The sequence below is a fragment of the Tinamus guttatus genome, unplaced genomic scaffold, assembly GCF_059628265.1.
Source record: "Tinamus guttatus ecotype Peru unplaced genomic scaffold, ASM5962826v1 Tinamus_guttatus_pri_ptg000265l, whole genome shotgun sequence".
Taxonomy (NCBI): Eukaryota; Metazoa; Chordata; class Aves; order Tinamiformes; family Tinamidae; genus Tinamus; species Tinamus guttatus.
Genome location: NW_028288799.1, coordinates 529,517 through 551,635, shown reverse-complemented (window position 1 = coordinate 551,635; position 22,119 = coordinate 529,517). Strand labels below are relative to the sequence as shown.

Sequence of the window (22,119 nt, the reverse complement as noted above, 5' to 3'; positions counted from 1 at the left end):
AAAAATACTTGGGCCAAATCAGAGGAATAGTTCGCTTTGATTAAGAGGGGAATCTTGAGAGCTATTAAATTCAAGGAAGCCGTATATGTGGGTGATATGGAACTGGTTCCTGTGGTTTTCTGCATCTGGGAATGAGAGAGATTTTGTCTTTCAAACTTGCCTCTAGCTCATTCACCATATTAGTACAGCTGCATTCTGATTGGAATTGCATGTGCAAAGACCTCAATGGTTGCATGGATGCATACCTTTCATATTTCACATAGGGAGAGCTTTTCTTTATTAAAGGAAATTACACTACCCTTTTCACTCCCAGAACATCCTGATTTACAAGACTTCAGGAGAAACTGAAGGCTCAAGAAGTCATTGCCCACCATAACATGGTAATTACCTATTGCGACAGCTTTTATATGTCGAGGGCCTAGAAGATTTCCTATCAGAATTGGTCACTGGAGCTGTGTCTGTCCAAATGGCATAGATACGAGACTACCAATTTGCTAATCTATTATTTGCTTAGCTACTTGCTAATATTTTCAGACCCTAAAAGAAACAAGCACCCTGAAGAGATTAATACATTTACACTAAACCCATGATGAGAAACAATGGTTAGAATTTTTTTCTTGTTTTCACACAACTTAAAACAAGTTTTCTCTTCTGAGGCAATCACGATCTCATTGCGCAGCCAAAGCAACTACAAAATATAGTCTCAAATTCTTGGGTCTGAATATTTTCAATTCTGAAGTCCCCACAGCAATAAAGATTGGGCTTCTTTCCTACTTCCTGTGGATTAGGCACCAACACAAATTTTTCTTGGACCATTCAGCAGCATAAGTGCCTGCTCTTGCCAAAGCTGAATTTATAATAAAAGCATATGTCTAGAATTTTAGGGGAAACAGTGGTGAAATCTCTTAAAACAAAAATGCTGTTTTAACCTCTGTTCTGGTAGCAGTTCAATTCCGGTATGTTAGCTACACATGGCCAACTGGTTAGGAACAGAAATAACATAGCAGATGAGATATGTGAACAGCAAAGATTTATATTTAAGTGAAACATAAATTCAGGTAAGATCTGAAGCTAAATCTGGATCCTGACAGTCAAAGGTAAACATTTTATCCAGAGCTCTTCTAAGAAAAATCTCCTATCTCTGGTTACTAGACAAATATTTAAGTGATGAAAAGTGATCCTCATTAAAAGGGTAGAAATTGCTTTGTAGTCCAACTGATGGTCCATTAAAGTGTGTTCTCTAAGAGTCAATACCAAAGCCAAAATGGTTTAGTATCTTTATTACTGGCCTGGACAAAAAGGTGGAACATGCCCTCAACAAAAGATCTCCTTCTCTGAAGATCTTCAAAACCTGCTTGGATGTGACCCTGTGCCATGTCTCTGGGTGCCCCTGCTTGAGCAGGGGGTTGGACTAGATGATCAATAGAGGTCCCGTCCAACCTCAACCATTCTGTGATTCTGTGATCACATCAAACTTGTGGGAATGTGAGGAATCAAATGCTGGAGGCCAAGTCTGTAACTCAAAGGGATTGTGACGGGTTTGGGACAGACACTGACAGAAACATTTTGAAGTTCAGTACAAGCTTGTGAAAAGTCCTGTATCTGGAATGGACAAGCTCCTATAATGGTAGAGTCTGGGTAGAAAGAAGCTTTTGAGAGAATGACTTGGAATATGCCAGTGGACAAACTGAACAGGAGTTTTATGATGCCCTTACTATGATGAGGACTAACTTGACCATGTTAGTGACCATATAGCCAAACAGGTGGAGAGAGGTGACTCTTTCCCTCAATTACATATTTGTAAACACACAGCTGAAGTACTGTGCCCAGTTTTGGGCTCCTCAATATAAAAAAGAAGACAAAGACAAGCTAGACTAAAACCACTACTGTATAATTAGGGGTCAGAGAACATAATATGTGAGGAAAGGATGGTTTACTCAGTATCGAAGGGTCTGCAATGGGATTTTACTGCTCTCTTCCACTACTCTATAGATGGTTATAGAGAAGACTAAACCAGACTCTTCTCAGAGAGGCACAGTAAAAGAATGAGAGGAAACACAAAGTTGTATCAAGGGAAATTTCATTTCAGTATTTGGAAAAAACCCTCACACATTTCACCATAAAAGTTGCCCAAAAGGTGGTGATGTCTCCATCCCTGAAGATGATGAGAACAAGGCACTGGACAAAATCATTAACTTTGAAGTTAGACCAGCTTCAGTCAGGGGGCTTGGACCAGATGATGCAAAGTCATGATCCATTCCAACTTGAACTACTCTATGCTTCTAAGAGATAAAAGATAATGTATCAGAGACTTGTAATCGAATCTTCAAGTATTCAGAAAGATAAATAAAATACACAGTGCTTCCAAAAAGTCAAAGCCATTTAAGATTGTAAAATAACCAAAGCTAGGTGATTAGCACACAAGTAAAAATCCATAAGCTCAAATTAATGCAAAATAAAAAAAATAGCTTATAACATAGGCCTGCAGAAACAAACTGTTCAGAAGATTAATATGCCACTGAGGCTCACTTCATGAAAACATATACTTAGAGCAAGATAAGGGTGTTAAAGTGAGACTACTCCACAAGAAGTGAAACTATAAAGTTCAGAGCTACTTGGAGAACACAGAAATAGAAAACACGAATATCATCAACAAGACTGACAGCTTTCAAGCTCACTTATTTTCTGGGAGAAAAAAAAAAGATGCATTTAAAACTAATCAATAAAAATATGTGTATGGAAACATTTCTCTTCAACAAAAGTAATGCAACAAAGGAGAATCTAAAATCAGCAGACATTTTTATGCAGCATATGAACATGCACAGAAGCAAAAGAAGGTAAAATAAGCTATAAAAATTCTCATGCCTCAGGGAAAATCCATTACCTTGCCTGCTTCAAGAACAATTTCCATCTCAACAAAAAAGGTAATCTGTATTCGCTTACCAGATGCTTCAGAGTTTACCCAATAATGGCTATTTTAGAGGCAGGTTACCTACTACCTAAATCCTGATCTAAAGCTATGCCAAATAATAAGCTTACTATCAGGAGCAGAAGCTTGCTTTCATCTTGGAGTTTGGTTTTGATATGCACTAGCATCACCTGGCAAAATAGCACAATGCATTAAAGATTGATTGGTACTGCACAAAATGTCAGCAGCATGCTACAATTGCATTCTCTAAAATTCAAAATGCAAAGTGAGCAGCATAGAGAGGCAGTCTTAATTTCAATGGGGCAATTTCTAGTCTCTAGATTACCAACTAGCTATTGTGCCACTTTTGTTGTCAACATTAAAAATTTTATTAAAATGAAGTTTTACCAAAAAAAAAGTTTTGTTATTCAAAGCAGCGTACACCACGTGAATGATCTTCAAAGAACATCACAACTATGCTCAGTTGAATAGTTCTTGATCATCACAGCATTTAGAGTCAGACAGAAATCTGGGAACTATTAGCTTGACAATGATTGAAAATGTTTTCTCTTTTTCAGGCCAAAAAGCAAACAGAAGTCTATAGCTCCAGAATTCTGATAATTTTAATCTGATATACTCTTATCTGACCCCAAATCTCTATTACTACAATTAAGTTCAAATGAAACGCAAGGTGTCTGAAGCTATTAAAATCCATTCTGTAACAATTCATATTTTCTAGCATTTAATAGACTGATGGCCTCTCCATGCTTTCAAAGGAAGGAAAGTTTTGAGTAACTGTTTCCTAGTCAATCTTCTGAAGTGCATTTACCTTTCCTTACCTTTCAGGGATAAATATGGCAGTCAAAAGTATGACTGACAACAGTCAGTCATCTCTGTTAAATCACTTGAATAGATAGAACAGCTAAAAGGCATTTTGCTTTGTGAAACTGCAAATGATTACTTATATAACTAATTTATTATAAACAGTTTCTCTCTTTTGCTAACATGATGCATCTCATTTTAGGTCTACTGCATGCACTTAAATGGATTTAATGATACCGTTAAGTAGTAACTGCTAAGCCCTTTTGTATAGTACTATCATAAAAATAAAGCTACTAAAATGCAACTTAACTTCATACTGACACAGACAATCTGATAGAATGAGGTAATTTTGGTTCACAAAAAACATTCACAGTTCTATGTTCACACAAGTAAGTATTTTGCAGCTTCCAATACCTAAAGTATTGAAGGCAGCCTCATAAGATCTGTCACACTGTAGTTATCCAAAGGTTGTACCATAAATGTAATACACTTCAGCTCAGTTAAAAGGCACTAGTTTATCTCAATAAACGTCTACACACGGGCAAATGAGGAAGAGATGGAGAATAGAACACTGTACTTTTACAGATTGCATAGAAAATTTTCACCAAACACACTAAATGCAGTACAGAAGAAGCACAAGAAGAGTTTACTGCTAAAATGGGACTCCTGACCTTTCTACTTATCATTATTATATCTTCCATTGACAGTAAATAAGACTAAATATGACAGCAGTATTCCCCCTCGCCTTTTTTTTCTCTCTCTCCCCCCCATTGCCTTTGATTTGAACAAAGCAGACGAAGGCACAAACTCTGGGAAGCAGAGTAGGAATTCTACTAAAAACTGCTCATTTGCCTAGCAAATGTGTTATGCAGTAAGGAAAAATTATTTTCCCCAGAAGAAATAAAATTAAAAATCATAGAGCTTTTAAAAAATCCAGAGGACCTAAATGTGGGAAGATGATTAGAATGAATTCAAATAGGTCTACAAATATGAAAGGGTAGAGTCAACTGATACTATTTAAAGTTGGACATAAAAATGCTTTTTTAAGTGGAAGACTACCACCAGGAGACAACAGATGTAACAATGTAAGGTCACTTTTAGCAAGGAACTTGGAAGACAGCTACCATAACTGGGGGTAAGAATAGCTAGAAATAGATGTGCAGAAACTATTTGATGGCTGTGCTCTAAAGATAATGATACCAGATGATTTGAACAGCACAGTACTTGATGGACGGAGTAGTTTTGTGGAAGCTATGCGTTGTCCAGCAATTCAGCCTGTACAACCTGTCAAGCATTTGCAATGGTAAAATCGGCAAACTAAGCAGAGCTGACTCCAAGTCAACCAACACCTGTTAGCCCCACTACAAGACTGGCTGAGCTAGGAGATTTTTGAATTCAACATCCAGAGACTGCAGATACTCTGCAGTCTGCTACTTCCTCCAATATGCAGCTGGGAAAGAGATTTCCATCAGCAGGTTACCTTTGCAAATAAGGATAATAAGGAGGAGAATGGAAATCAGATTTCTCCATAAGCTCTCCAAGGCTTACAATTTGGTATGTGGGGTATTAGGTGTACAATGATTTTACTATAGGTTTAGTTCGCCAACATATAAAATAACTTGTTGAATTATACAGCCAAATGCATGGTAATGCTGAGGCCTGCTTATAGGTTCTGTCCCATTACAAAGTCTTGACAATTAAGTTGTATAAGCAGGAAAAATATCACAGCAGTAATAAGAAAAAAAAATAAAACCCATGATGGATTGTACAGTTGTAAGATCTGAAACACTAGACATTAAGAAATTTTAAATATTTATAGGACTAACACTGCTCTTCTTATTTTCCTGATTTGCACTCTTTTAATGGTTACTCATCTCCAATTTAGAATCTCTTTTCTGTTGACATTTTTAAAGAGATTCATTCAAAGACTGGGAAGTTCTTTCTGAACTGATATATAACCTTATTTTTACCTCCTCAAAGTTAGCTTGCTAAAACAAACTAGGATAAAACATACTAAAGACCATCATGCCATGTAACAAGGCAGAAGACTGGAAATCAGTAGGCTAACATGAAGTATCAAATGATCACAGAGCACTTCAGAAACAGTGTAAAGTCAAGAGGGACCACTGCCTAAGGAACAGAAGATGCATTGATTACCAATGAGTCATTGTCACACATCCAATCCATTTCACTAACTGTATCCTAGAAAAAAATGTCTTTGTATACCACCATGAAAGATTTGTTTTGAGTCATCCAGGCATACTTAAAGTCCTTTCTAATAAAATGTATTATATCATTATATTTGTAAATCTACTTATACCTCAGGACAGATTTGCACACCTGTCCCAGTAAGAGCTGGATGAAGTCAATGAAAGATAAATTTGGATGTTTTTTTCTGAAGCAGCAACATAATACCACAAAAATTCTTGATAGTTCCTCTGCCTTGCCTACAAAAGTTTGCGTGTACTGCTGCAAAAATAGTGAAGATAACACTGACTAAATTAACTTGGAATGGCAAATCTTAAAAAGCCGTAAGAGCCACATACAATTCCACACGTGTTTTGCACGAGTCTAGATTTAATTTGCTTTACAGGACAGTTGCCAAACAATGATATTTATCATAAAAATACCCTCTCCATTATGTAAATCTCATTTTTCTTTTCAAAAGGAAATTCAATGTATATTCTGAGTATTCAGTATCTTGTTTTTAAGTTCAGCTTATGTAGATTTTTCTTAACAAAAAAAGCAATTCAGTTAAAATGCAGATTAATGTAATGTAGTTGTATTGCTTTTGGCTAGATTAGCTTTAAAAACCCATGCCAATTTAGCTATTTTTCTTTAGGTTTTATTAGAAAAAAAAAAAGCAGCAGATCAACATTACAATTCAGAGTCTAATCTAAATATGCACTTGACAGTGAAGCATATCTCCACATGAAGTAAAAAACTTTCAGTTTTGCCAGTCTCCTGCTACCCAATCATAAATCTGCACAGGCTTTCTGATGGCCAAAAATCAAACAAGTAATAAAAGATTTATTGCTATGAAAACAAAATCATTGTACAGTAGTATGAGTCCTGGGCGCAAAGCATATTCAGTCAAGTTAACTTAAGTTTTTCAAAGTGTACTAAAACCTTTTGTTTGGCCATGAAAGGCCACAAGATAACTGATTCAAGTATAAACTGAAACGGCAGGTGTAGACAAAAATGTTTGATAGCATGATACCCTCCAGTTTTCAGACAGTAAAAGATACAATTCCAACAGCGCAGAAATTAAAATGGAAAAAGTTCAACTGACATTCAAGGAGCTAATTTTTTTTTCTTATGCTCATTTTGTTTGTGTCCAAAATAATTTTAGACCAACTAGGATTAAAAAGCATGGACTATCACACAATAAAAAAAAAGCCTTTTGATTTGGTTATTTCCTCCCACTGAGGTATAAAATCTACATATAAATTTGATATGTCACTATAACAAATTGTACTTTTTATAGCTCTGATTTTGTTTCCATTAAACCCTGTTTACTTTTTAAAAAAAAAAAAAAACACAGAATTCTTATTTCTTGTTGCTGAATATGGTCTGCAGCTCTCTGCTTCATTTATTTGTGGATCTGTATTTAGTAAGCTGGTTACGACCACTAACCAGGAAAGAGATTCTTGGAAATGTCTTCGTTACAATAGCACTTTCAGCAGAGGTTACTGATGTGCAAGCAAACTACAACAATATGCGTCTCTCCATCCAGAATATTTCATTGACTATATTTCCATCATCCAAATGTTCCCTAGGTTATTTGCTGGAAGAGACTCTCTCAATCTTGTAAACGTCAGCAGGCGCAGTTTCTCTACTATGTGTGATAGTTTCACTTCCTTATTACAGCAAGGCTGATTCACAGCTACCAAAAAGCTGCACGAGTTACAGGTTCTAACAGGCCATGAACTATGTATATCCTGCAGGGCAGAAGTTTTTGTCTGTTGCTACTTAACAGTGTAGCCAGAGCATTAGCCGAGATAGCCCAGTCAATGCTTGCTTTTCTGTAGAACCTCTCAAAATATTTCTGGAAGGGTGACATTGCGAAGTAGCCACTGCTGTGAGCGACTGCCATTGCAGTCTCTGATGCTGGGTACCTGGCTGTCTTCTTCGGTGGCTTTGTCCAGGCATTGGTTACTGTTCACATGCAACAGGGTTAATTTCTTGAAGAGAAAATAAAAAGAAACAAGTTTTACAAAAGTCAACAGAACATTTCCAATGAACATTAACATTCTTCCATAGATAAAACAGAAGTTAGACTTAGACTTAAGCTAGAGCACTTAATACACAACATGAGAAGCATATTTTAAAACATTAAAACCTATGAAAAACAGAACAGTCAAACTTCGAAATGACCACCTTCAAACACAGTTCTTTAAATACCGCTATACTGCTGGGGATCTTTGAAATGGCAGAAATTAAAATTTGCTGCAATGTATGCATACAGCTTTCTCAGAATGGCTGAGGTTGGAAGCATCAAGCAGGGACACCTAGAGCATGTGGCACAGGGCTGCATCCAGGCGGGATTTGAAGATCTCCAAAGGAGGAGACACCACAACCTCTCTGGGCAGCCTGTTCCAGAGCTCTGTCACCCTCACAGTAAAGAAGTTCTTCCTCTCATGGAGATTAAATTTACTGTGTTTTTATTTATCCCCATTACCCCTTGTCCTGTCACTAGCCACCAAGAACAGCCCCATTCTCTTTACATTCTCCACTGAGGTAGTTGTACACATTGATAATATTCTCAATATTCTCTTCTCCAGGCTAAAGAGGCCTAGCTCCCTTAGTCTTTCCTCACACGACAGATGCTCCAGTCTCTCTATCATCTTCGGTGCTCTCTGCTATAGAAGTTTCACATGCCTCTTGTACTGGGGAGCCCAGAACTGCACACAATACTCCAGGTGCGGCCTCATGCAAGCTGAATAGAGGGGGAGGATCGCCTCCCTCGACCTGCAAGCAACAATCCTTATGCAGGCCAGGATCCCATTGCCTTCTTGGCCACAAGGGCACATTTCTGCCTCATGGTTAACTTGTTGTTAACCAGGACTCCCAAATCCATCTCTGCGGAGCTGCTTTCCAGCAGGTCCACCCCTAATCTGTACAGGTGTCTGGGGTTATTCCTCCCTGGGTGTAGAACCCTGCACATGCCCTTGTTGAACCTTTGATTATTAGTAGTAATATTCGTATTAGTAATACTTGATTTCATCAGATGTAAACTAATACATTTAATATGTATTAAATATATGCTTTTTCTCCTCCCCCCTTTTCGGAGGGCCCAAAATTGACATTAAACAGGACTATATTTTTAAAAAAACATACAGATATTTAAGAATACATACATTTTTATAGTGTCTACTAATCATACTTATGCCATCTGCAATACACCACTACCAGGCACTACCCTTTGAGAAAAGAGGTCTTTGAAAGTTGCACTTTCTGCCACTCACAAGTGCTCCAGCCAGTCTATGGCACTGATTGATAGTCTTAGTATTTCTCTCATTTAGAGAGCACAGCCAACACACTGAATTGATTGAAAAGTGGCAGAAGAATAGGTAGGCCATATGTGCACAGGCAGCAGTAAAGGGTAAAATAAATAAAATCAGAAAATATCAAAACCACCCCCCTATACTTCAGTCTCCTGCAGTTGCACAACAGCTGGAGAACAAACTAGAGAATTGGAAGATATGAGAGCAAACAATTCTAACACTCTTAAAGACTCTTTTTCCTAGCACACATCAAGGAAAAGGTGCTTTCTACATACTCCTCCTGACTACAGAAAAAACTTCCATGAAAAGAAACTACGTTGGCAGGAATTCTTGCTAAGATTTCTCCAATTGGAGAACTGGAGCTGGCTAGTGAAGCAACAAAAGTAAAGTTCTGAATTATTTTAAGACCTATTTTAATCTTATTTCTGGTTGTAGCAACCATTGTAAAAGAGACTATTTGGTTCTTCCAACTAAGCAAATTTTTGTACGCATTGTACAGGGTTTGATAACTCTTGCTAGCTTTGCTCATATTAAAAATAATCCATTCAAAGATTAGTGATAGAAGTTCTTTGGCAAATCACTGCATTTAGTAATATTACTCACTTAAAACGTAAGACAACTTATGAAAGAATAAACAATTACCAAGACTCGGATATAGGAATTTCAACTAATTCTTTATCCTGGAAAGCCTTCAACAGCTTTCTTTAATCTCCTATCAGCAGTTGCAAGCAATCTGCAGAAATCCTAGTAGCGATCCAGTGTCTCATAAACTAGTTGCCAGCCCAACTAAAAAAGCATCAATCATTCATGCCTCTTTTCAGTCTTAAAAACTATAGGCTATATTAACATCTCAATTATTGGAATCTGTAATAAACCTATTGATTTAAGTACCAAAATATTTTTAGGACTGAAATGACTTTTTGGTAGCTAAATGATGTACATGCTCTCCTTTATTAAACAATCATTAAGCTTATAATAGCAAGAATCTTCTTCTATGAATTGCCTTACAACTAACTTCCACACTAACTGATTTTAAATTAATTAGCTTGAGACACTTTTTTCAAGTTAGCTGAGCTGTAAAGTCAAAATTCTTACTCTATTATTCAATCACGTAATTAGTTTTGAGAACTTTTAGATAAAATTAATGATCAATGGATCATCTGGCAATGCTTATTTGATCTGGCAGCTTAACATACAAATTTCCAAACGATTTTGAATATTAAGTACAAGGGAAGTAGGATTAAATAAAGATGCTTTAATTAACTCTGCCTTAAACATGAAAATTAGAAATACAAAACCTCTTTATAATTTTGGGATACTGAATTTTCAATTAAAATAATATTTCCTTTAATATTGTAACAGATGACACCATGTGCTTAAATCAGTCCAGGATCATTAGCATTATCTTTTACTGGTCCACGAATAAAAAAAGTTTAAGTATTCAGAATATTTTTCTATCACTGATCCCACCCTAAATGAGCTCTACACTTTCTTTTATCTAAAGATCTGAAAGCATTTTGCAAATATATTTATATATTTTTTTTAATTTCTATGAACTATCAGAAATTCACCAGGTATTAAATCAGAGATCTATACTGAGTAATTACACATGAATAAAGACAGACAGAACATAACTCTGACTTTGTTTCCTGTTCTCTCAAATAGCGATTCCACAAAGGAAGAGACTGTTCTGTAGGCTTGTAAAGACACAAGTTGTCTCATTTCATGTTACAAGTCATCAAAAGACTTACCACGAGATCATATTCCCAAAGTTGATTTCCTTTTAGATGGTGGCACTTGAGCATTGTTACTGGGCCATTAAGTTTGGAGACATCTAAACATAAATCATCTGTTCGAATTTCTTTGCTGGCAGTATATGAGAAGACCTAAACACAAAAAGAAGTGGAACTGGAGAGTTAAAAAAAAAAAAAAAGTTTGCCTAAGAGATTCCTTTTGAGGTATGAGGGGGACTTTTGAACATTATTTCATTACTATCCATACTACTTCCCTTCCTCCATGCATTTTAAGGGAAGAAATATAAACAGTATATGAAAGAGTTCTTCAGAAAAAGATTGACACTGTCAAGTTGCAGACTCTTTCCTGCATAGGAGCAAAGGATCCCAAAAACTGGTTATCTTTGTATACTGGTAAGGAGTTGATCAATAATTTTTAATAAAATAAAATTGAAAATCAGACAAAATAAATTCTTAAGTTGACATTCACAAAAAATAACATATGCTAAGAACAGTATTTCAGATGCAAGCGTGTTTTTAAAGGATACCAATTTGCAAGTCTTAACAGAATATGGTTATAGAAAACCTATAAGAAACAAATCCTAACTTTCATCAGTCTACTCCCCTTTATTTCATTTTTGACTTTAAAGCGGATCTAGCTGTTGCAATAAGGCTTCAAACCTACCAGTAACAAAATACCAGCCAGCCTTCTTGTGCATTCCCTCCTACCGTTCCATTCTTCAGTGAGGGTTTTCCTAAACTTTACAGATTAGGAGATAACTACTGAAAGAATTAAAACAGTGTCCTGATAAGAAGTATTTTTCTAAACAATTCAAATCTTTACAAAAATATACTAAAACATACCAAAAAAGTTACAAAAAAAAAATCACCTGATTTCCACCCATTCCATGGCAATTGAATATTCCAACTTTTTCATTTTCTTTTCTTGCCATGTTATCCAGACATTGATTTGTCTCTATATTTCTTATCTGGAAGTGAAAGAGCACATCACAAAAGGTTATTTTTAGAAAAGGATTAGCTCCATATCAAACTACACTGTCACCAGTTCTCTCTGCTCTATAATGATAGGCTGTTCAAAAAAAAATGCAAATTATATAAAGAGTACTTATTACCATGAGGTAGCCCCTACCCAAGAATCCCTCCCCCAGACAAATGCTAAAGCCAACATACTATAGAATCATGTTCCTTTCTTTGCTTTCTTCTGTATCCAATCTTGGAAGTTCCAAGACTGTCAGAAGTTTTAAAGTACTTTTGGGCACTGAGGTTTTAATTCCTTTCAATATCAGGGATAACTAAGTTTAGTTTCCTCACTACCTGAATTAGAGCCTTAACTACTATATTTCTGTATAATAAACAGGCATGAATATCAGCCCCACTACCTGCCCCTTATCTATCATTTTACAATTGACAACAATGCCTAAGATATTTGAACTTTGTTAGAGGTCGCAGGTTCATGCTGCTCAGCTCAGAATCTAAACTCACTCTGCAATATATTTTAGATATGGTAGATAAGCGTGTGTGGGGAACTCTTACCTCCCCCAGAGAAAAGTAATGCCGTGGAATTTGGGAATCAGGATAAACATTCTCCAGATACCAGGAGAAAGGCTTGCAGTGGAGCTTACGTCTTAGTCCAAGTCGAGATGATATGTCCCCGTAATCAACTTTGGTAACTCCTGTAGAGACCAAAAAGAGAGTCTTATTTAATGGTTGTTAATGAATTTTATCTATGACTCCATTTAGCACATCAGTATAATGCACTGCCTGCATCAAATACATCCTCTCAAATGAACAACTCATTTCTACACTAAAAAATTTCTTCCAATATAGTATCATGCCATTTATATTATCATGAAGGACAATCACTATCCACAAATTTTTCAGACAGTTATTTTAAAAGGCAGAGCAACTACATCTATCCTATATATAGTAACATCTTACCTTTGTTTGGTGGAAAAATTTGAATGCAATCACCTACTAAGTTAAGAGATGAAAAAAGGTGAAACCATGTTTTCACTACTCCCATTCTATCCCCAAAGACAAGTGTGGATAGAATGCAGATACCTATGCAGTGTAACATAGCAGCTTCCTTCTGCGGAAGGAGGAAAACTCAATTTTAATCGAATTCTGAATCAGGAACCACTTACCAGACTTCCTCATCCATCTAACTGCATAAAGAAACAAGCAAAAACTAACACAGGGAACTAATCCTTTAATAATTCAGTATTTTTCCAACATAATTACAGCATTTGCAAGAAATGTTTTCACCATTAGCACTAATCATATTTCTGTGGTGTTTTGCCTACTTTTTTCCCCCCTCATTTGCTCTTTGTTTATCAAAATATGCCATTCTTGCATCCTCCCACCCCACTATCATGGTTGTTCTTTATTCTGCACATTAAGCTGTATAAATCCCATTTGCAAATGGGATGAAGAAGATGTGCATGATCAGTGGGTATTTATAAAACAGAATTAAGCATTGCTATTAATATTGCAATAATTTCAATAGAGGTAAAGTAACGTCTAGTTTTCTGATGTCACATTCACCACTTTCCGTATTATTATTATCTATTTCCATATTCTTACGCTAAATAACACAGGTCTTAAATAATACACTACCAAAGCAACAAAAAAGGAAACTTCAGTCATGTACCAATTTTAAGTCCACTCTGCAGCCCACAAATATGCTATACTGGCCACTTGAGCTGTTCAGAACATGGAAGTCTTGTACTTGAAGACCCCAAGTTACACAGAAATCCCTGTGCTTAAGCTGTAAATTACCTCTAAATTGTGTCACCTTTTGCAGTTGAGCTTGATACAATTTGAAGTTGCGCTACTGTGTTATTACATAAATCTACCAGCAGATGGTGTATTGCTACTCAATTAGAACAGTTGGATAGCCATATAACTTCAGCTAAACATCCATAATTACCAGTAAAATCTTCAGTATTCTAGAACATTTTTTTATTATTATTATAAAGATCTCTCTTAAGAAGGAGCTCTGACAAACATCAGCCTGGGTTTTCTAGACATAAAAAACTACTCTACTTGACCAATGTCTATGTTTGCTCTACATCAAAAGGAACATGCTCTCAAGAGAAAGAAAAAGGCTTCTTTGCTGAACAAACCATAGCTGAAACTCTTCCTCCTTTGTTCAGGAAAATGTAGTTGATAAACAGTTACCACATTATGTCTAACCTTACAACATACAAACCTCATTCTTTAACAACTTGCTACACTGATCTTAGGAAAAACATTTAAGGTTGCCATGTGACAGTAAGAATTAAAGGCACAGATATAAGGAATTAAAAGCAAAGTAGTATGTAATAGCATACAACTGTGCTATTGATTAAAGTAGTTTTAAATGCCACCACGTGCAGAAAACAGTGCCATTTGGTTTTCCCTCCATTATCTGGAATTAAAAGATGTGCATTATGCCCTACTGAACCATTTTTAGCTGGAAAGAATGGGAAGATTCTTCTCTAAAGTTAGGTTTGAATCAGACAACATACTGGCACATAGACTACAGTCAGCATCAGGTAACAGATGGACTGGATATGAGAAATGGCATAGTTCCCATAGTGGTGTTCTGTAACAAGGTAAGCAAATGAATCTATTGAAGAGGCTTATGTATGGTTTCTAGTGTTTTTGAACTTGTTTCTAAAGGCTCAGCTGCAAATTCAGAATTACATCAAATTTTCCTCTATGGAGACAAGCATGCCAGACTAAGCAATTTGGCATATCATGAGGAAAGTAATCATCTCTGTTGGTTATTCTTCCAAATACTTGGTTTTGCTTTATAAAAATAGCAGAAATAGTACCTAAACAGTACATGCTACTACTGTCTCCACTGGACCATGCAATAAAAGTTTTTCCCAGAAAAAAATACTGGAAAGGTAATAGCCTGGACCTTCCTGGTGATTTCATCTGTCCCAAAGATTGTGGTATGCTGTGCATGCTCTTTTCAAAAACATGGTTAAAGATGTATTCAAACAACACAAAAAGAAATAGCCATATTGCAAAGGAATATAGCCAATTATCCAGACAGACATTCAACATTCTCTTCTACAAATGTAAAATTCATTTCAGCACTTGTCAACAATGTCACTGCTCTTGAAAAAGAAATTTAGTATGCAGTACCAGATTGCCTTGTTTGGTAATGTCTTCACTACTCAACCAGAGCTTTGCTATACTTGCATTTTCACCAAAAAGTAGTAATCAAAGTTTTTGACAAATCCACACAGCTCACCCAAACAAGAATTCTTACAATGTTGGTCTTACTGAACATATGGAACATATGCTTAGAAGCTATTCGACAGCATCAGTATTTTCTGATAAACATATTTATTTTTTTAAGAGTTAATTCCACTCTTAAATGGGAGTGGGAATGGGAAAGAAAGGGAAAGATTTACAAGACAATTTCAAAAGTAGTAACTCCTCCACACTCCTTTCCATAACTGCCTACACGTATATACATAACGATTTCTATGGGTAGAATAAGCCTTCTTCAGCTTAATTTTCTTTGCCATCTTATGAATATTTAAGCGTCCCAGCAGCTGTGTTGCAACAGCTCTACCATCTCGAAGATGTCTGACAAGTTCAGTGTGTGGCAATACATTTATGCTAAACTGATTCAAAGAATTAGAAACATGATGTTTTCATCCTGATTATATAATCACTCAGTCATTTTCAAAGCATGCAAAGTGTTCCATCCCAAGCTAATCTTCTGTTAAAATGAATGACTTATTATTATGAAACTGAACAAGCAATAATCATTTAAACCTGCTTCCAATAACTATGTATTTTCATTTCTGATTAATGCTCATAGGGAATACTAACTTCTCCATTGTCATCACCAAAATCAAAGGCCTTAGCCAACTGCAGTCTGTATGTTATGAACCTACACTTGCCACGCTTGGCCAAAGATAAGCATATGGAGCAATTAGAAACCACCCCTACTGATCCAATTTTGATGAAAACACATTTACACATGTCTAGATGGTTCTTGTTTAGATAATTCTACAATGTTAGGTTTTCAGGATTTCTATCTGTTCAGTTATTCCCTATACAATGAAAGATACCTTCTGGGTCAAAGTCTTTGTCAGCACCAGAATTTATTTCCATACCAATTATGGAATGAGGAGTATTTTACACTTTATACTAATTAAGATGCCTTTCACTTAACCAACAGGGAAGTGGGTAACAGGTTGCTGACCAGCAACAATATGAGCAGGGGACTGCATGTAGGAGGGCAAAAACAGACTCACATACGGCATAAGCAAACCACCCAATCTGAAACTATATCAAACTTTAGGTTAAGGAAGTCCAAAAACATGACGAACTACCAGTTTGATCACTAACAAGTAAACTGTGGTCAGGTCAGCTACTGAGCTGAGGTAGTTGTGAGACTCCAACCTAATGGTTTATTGATGTTGCCACTGCTGAAGGCATTTTCCCTTGCTCATCTTCACACGCCTACTGCTTCTTACGTGCTGACACAGGTGCTAACTTAACCAGCACGCAGGGAAAAAAAAAAAAAAAAAAAACTTGGGAGTTTAACAAGGCAAATTAGTTTACATGGGTGAACTATATGAGGGCTGTATGACCAGACACGAAAAGCAAGGCACCCTCTTTGCAACAAGTTGTTGGACTGATAACACCAGCTCATGAAGCTTTACCATACACACTTCTGTCCTAGTATTTTAGGCAATAGGACAGCAGTAGGAGTTGCAAACAAAGAATTGCCAGAGTCTCTGAAACTCACAGGAACTAAGAATCACTTGCAAATGTCCCAAATGCATTTACTGAAGAGCTAGTAGAAAATGGTCTGGGAAAGTCATGCAAGAAAAAGTGAAACCATCAAGTCAAACCCTGTTGTAACTCATGATCCTAAGGAAAACTGGAGCCTAGTGAGGAAAGACTATAAGAAGTGCCATTACTGTCAAAGAGAACAGCTCCTGCATGCAGCGAGACAGGTTTGATTTGGGCCAGCAGCAGTTGCAACATTTTCCTGTCCACCTCCCAACTGTACCTAAGCAGAAATCTGCTTCTAAGCAGAAAGACGACTATTAAAAATCATGAAAGCCTGGCAAGAAACACACAACAGTTCCTACTAATCTGTACTTAAAGAAAGACACAAATACATTTTAGAAGAGCTTTTCATTTGACTGCACTGTGTCGATAGTAAAGTTTCTCAAATTCCTGCTATTCAAAAAAGTAAATCCCCTCTGCCCTCCTGAGACAACATCAATTAAACAAACTGGGAAACCTATCTGTGAATCTCAGATTTGCTTTCCTAGACCAATCCCTTTGTGACTGACTATCTTAGAAGAGCCCAAGAAAATCTATATAAAGAACGAAAAATATCTGTTAGTTAGGCTTGATTATTTCTGTCAGTAATATTAACTCTTCCAACACTGCATTTTCCTACCAACAAGAGATACCTAACTTCTCACCCAACCGACAAAAACGTAGGTGCACACCAAATTGCCCAATTTTCCTGTTCATCTGCACCCAAGCTCACAAACCAGCATCCACTCAAATTCTCACCTTTTTCCTTGCATGAGGCTGTGACACAGTGACATGTTGTCACAGTAATAATGAAAGTACACATTGCATCGGCAGTTAAGAGTTTTGCAGGCTATATACTGTAGTAACCTGCTGGTAGACTAAAAGATCATTCTGCAAGTACTAGACATTTTCATTTTTATGTGGCAGAACTGCACCGAGTTCCCTTAAAACATGAGCCCAAAAAGCCTTCATGAAATACAGTAATGTAGTTTCTGTCTATAGGTGCATCATGGGTCTGCATAACTCTGGTAACACAGGAGGTAACAAAACAGCAATGGCAAGGGGGTTGTGAAATTCCACTTAAGAGGTCCCAAGATAGTAATCCTTGCTAGTTAACGCTTGCTAGTTTTCGGCTTGTACACTAGAGAAGTGCAGTAAAAAAAAATAAGGGAAAGCATGAGTAGCAATGACAGCATCAGTATAATTTGTAAGTTAATTCTCTGAAACCATAGATATTGTTATATACTACAGGAATTACAGCACTACTTTTCACAGCTCTAGGCACTAAACTAATTTCAATATAACCTAACTTATCCAGGTATTATGGACAATTCTTGATACTCTTGGAATATCTAATATCATACTTCAGTACAGTGTCAATATGGACCTGAAAACACAAATAAGAGGTGCGCCTGCCAGTAGGCACAAATGCTAAGAGAAGCATGACAAGAAAACATTTCTATCCTATTATATATATAACCCATATTTCATATATATTCATTATTACAATATAATAATAATCTTCCACTCTTTTTTCCCCTAGCAGGAGACTGCATGTATAGTTCACAATATTACAAAGCTACAAACAAAAAACAACAACAAAAAACACACTCACCCACCCACATCATCAGAACAACTATGTACGAAGTCAGAAGAGTAACCGCTTTCATAGCTTATGGCCTCCACATTAAATAGAAGATCTATAAATATGATATACAAAATAGTAGAGCCTTATCACAGTTTTCACTGATTTTGACTTTTAAAAGTTAACTTACTTTTATGGTTAGCATCTATCTTACGAGGAAATACTAAGTGAATTGGGCCTGTTTAGCCTGGAGAAGACCGATCAATATATACAAACACCGGAGGGGAAGACGTAAAGAGAATGGGGCCAAACTCTTCTCAGTGGTGGCCAGCAACAGAACAAGGGGTAATGGGTACAAATTAAAACACAGGAAGTTTTATCTGCATATGAGAAAGAACTTCTTTACTGTGAGAGTGACAGAGTCCTGGAACAGGCTGCCCAGAGAGGTTGTGCAATTTCCTTCTTTGGAGATAATTCAAAATCTGCCTGGATGTGACTCTGTGCCACATGCTCTAGGTACCACTGCTTGAGCACAGGGGTTGGACTAGGTGATCTCTAGAGGTCCCTTCCAACCTCAACGACTCTGTGATTCTGTGCTCCCAGTTTCTTTTATATATATATAAATATATATATGTGTGTGTGTGTATGCACAAAATGCATGGTATATTTAATCTGATAATGCTACACTAATAAAAAGACATGGCAGTAAGCATAACCTACTAGCTTTTGACTTCACCTAGACGGCTGTGATTCTTAGTACCACGAACTTATTTTAAAAATTCTATGCTGTCTTAATTTGAACGGCATATTCTATTGAGGAAAAAGAAAAGGATAAAGTAGTGTGGTCACTTGTTCTCAAAAATGCTCTTAAAACCTATACAGAAGATTTTATTGATTTTTTTTCAGATTAACACTGCACCATATTACAACTTTTAAATTTCACTATTAATCTAAATACTATAAATACTATTAATCTGTATTAATAAGCAAGTCACAGAGAAATACTTGTTTCAAGATACTTATTTGAATAAGCATACGTGGCGTATAAAACCACAATATTTAAAGTTGAATGTCTCTAACAATCTTTCAAGTTTTTAGACAGGATGTTTGTTCTCTCTCATCATGCTCCCCTCTCACCCCCACTCCCCTAAAAAAGCAGCAGCACATGATCTGCAGAGTAGTAATATTTTAGCACTTCTCTGGCTTCCTCTCTTGCCCAACTGAGCCTTTTCAGAACACTTGAATTCTTCAAAACAGTATCATTTTTGTTTAAGTATTGAAGTCCAATAGAACTTTAATTTTTAATTCTTATTGGTATTTTTCATAACCAAAGATCTGCTTACCTGGGGAAATAATGTAGAAAAAGTTTTTGAATTCATCCATCCAGACTTCTGCAAGCCTCCTGTTATTTTTGTTGATTATCTGCCCTGTACCTCCAGGAAAAGTGTATGGTGTTGCTTTTCTGAAGACATGCCCAACATGTGAACAAGTTACAATTTCCAAAGTGCCACCACACTGCCAAATCTAAAAATGATAAAACAGATATTGCAAGTGCTATATTTGATGTTTGCCCTTCTTCAATTAGTATAAACAACATTAAAGTCCAGCACAAATATATACGGCATGGAAGAGAAAAGCAAGTCTGTTTCCTGCTTGACAGATAGGATGCTCTCAAGCTAGAGCTAGGGTAGCATGAGGGTATGTGAGGCCTCAAAAAAGATGCCTCAACAAGATACTACTGCAGAGCACCAGGAGTGCTGACAGTGAAAGAAGGGAAAAGGCTCACATGATCCACAAGGAAGCAACAGATGGTAATCTGGCCACAAAGGCCCTTCTTAATAAATTCTTCAACTGAAAAAAACATGCACTTTCCAAGAAAAAGTTTCTCAAAGCATTTCCATTTTTTCTTGAACCACTAGAAATGTCAGATTCAGAAACTAAACTACTTTAAAAGTATCCACCTATATACTCTGAGTCAGTAAGTAAAGCAAAAGGAAATAGTACTATTCGGCAGAAACTAGTGAGAACAGGTTAGGTCCAAAATTAAAAATTAAATTAGGTCAAATTAAAAATGCGTAATCATTAAGTTAGAAATTCTCTATTTTTGTTGTTTTGTGGCTGAGCTAACACATAACAGCCTAGAGTACACACTGATGAGATAATCCTTATATTATGCTCTCGAACTTTTCAAATCAAACACCTTCAGAGAAATTTCACACATTTAAAAAAAGTCATTTAATATGTCCATTAGAACAACATAACATGAACTGAACTCTGAACTGTGAAGAGAAGAATCCATCATTGTCGTTAAGCTCCTACTGTATAGAACTTATGTTGTACTATCATGAACACTAAAACTCTGAACAGAGAGGAATTTTTACTTACCCTGAAGGAAATTTCTAAGTTTTCTCCTCCCCAAATATCCATTCCAGCATCATATGTTCCAATCTCCTGAAAGTAATCTCTGTCTATTGAAAAAAGACCTCCTGCCATTGTAGGAGTCCTGAAGACAAAAAAACCACAAAACAAACAAAAAACAAACAAACAAATGGAAAAACAGAAAATAAGTCAAATATCAGTCACTATGAAAATTTATTTTGTTTAAATATATTTCACTGTTATACTGACGAAATGGTTTATTCCACAAATAGAGAGTGAGGTAGAGAGAAAAAAAAAAAAAAACTACTTCAGCCTCCAATGTTGGTAAATCACATAAATAAAACAATTTATTGCAGGATATTTATATTTCTAGCAACTATTCTTGAAGAAATTACGACATACCATGAAGTCACCTATGATTTTCACTATTATGCTTTATACTTATGCTTCATGTTATGCCTACTGGAATTTATCAACAAGACATCTATGCTGAAAAATTTCACACACTGGTCCTTGAAACAGACCAATATGACAACATGACACAGCTCATTAATTGCTCGTATACAAGATTAGCCTAGAGAGGATATGACTAAACATCAGACAATACTTCTATCAATTTGTCATTTCTCATTACCTAACAGGAAGTGTTCGATCTCCTTTCCGTCGATCCATCTCTCTCTGAGGAACAGGATACCAACGAAAATTCAGCTTCCAATTGAATCCACCATAGGTCATATCAGAACCTGCCATATATTCAAAGGTGTCATCACTAATTACATCAATGATGGGACACACTACTGTTCTCCTGCAGAGAGGAAAGCATCAAACTGTTAGTCAGAATGTCAGAAAAGTAATTTGTTTCAATTTAACATACCCATTTTATTTATACTTTAAGATCACTACACTTAACAATACAGTACTCAAAAATGTTTACCATCAAATATATTTAAATTTTGTCTTGCTAGTTAGAATTAATTCATCTAAAGGAAAAAAACATGTTTCTGACTCAATTTTGTCAATATTATTATTTGCATTTTAATAACATACAGATGGGAAAAAAATCAGAGCTTTCTCAATACTATTTTTTGGTTTTTAGTTGCACAGTCAAAGTATTTTACCTGTTTTAAAATGAAAATTCAATCATTTACTTTGAGGAAGTATTCTGGTTTCCCATCAGGCCTAAGTAGTGATAATTGTTGCTTTAATTAATTGCTTTAATTGCCGCTTAACTTTTTCAACCATTGTTCTGACATTATTAGAATTCATATTTCTTATTACGTGTCTTAATCATCTTAGAAACACTTAAATAACCACTGTCCTCTACCAGGCTTCCTCACTTGAAAAAAATACATAAAAAGATACAAGGGTTGCAATTAA

The 22,119-nt window shown here is 36.1% G+C and overlaps 1 protein-coding gene across 2 annotated transcripts in view; it reads right to left on the bottom strand.

Moving 5' to 3' along the window:
- Nucleotides 1-7,265: 7,265 nt before the first annotated feature.
- GALNT1 (polypeptide N-acetylgalactosaminyltransferase 1) overlaps nt 7,266-22,119 on the bottom strand; it is a 52,063-nt gene continuing 37,209 nt past the window's right edge. For both annotated transcript variants that reach the window (XM_010228291.2, XM_088527221.1), the window contains exons 6-12: nt 21,377-21,547; nt 20,749-20,866; nt 19,707-19,887; nt 12,525-12,664; nt 11,861-11,959; nt 10,989-11,123; nt 7,266-7,914 (exon numbers count right to left, since the gene is read on the bottom strand). In XM_010228291.2, the coding sequence (XP_010226593.2) occupies nt 7,768-7,914; nt 10,989-11,123; nt 11,861-11,959; nt 12,525-12,664; nt 19,707-19,887; nt 20,749-20,866; nt 21,377-21,547 (991 nt within the window). In that variant the 3' untranslated portion in view covers nt 7,266-7,767. The remainder of the gene's footprint in view (nt 7,915-10,988; nt 11,124-11,860; nt 11,960-12,524; nt 12,665-19,706; nt 19,888-20,748; nt 20,867-21,376; nt 21,548-22,119) is intronic.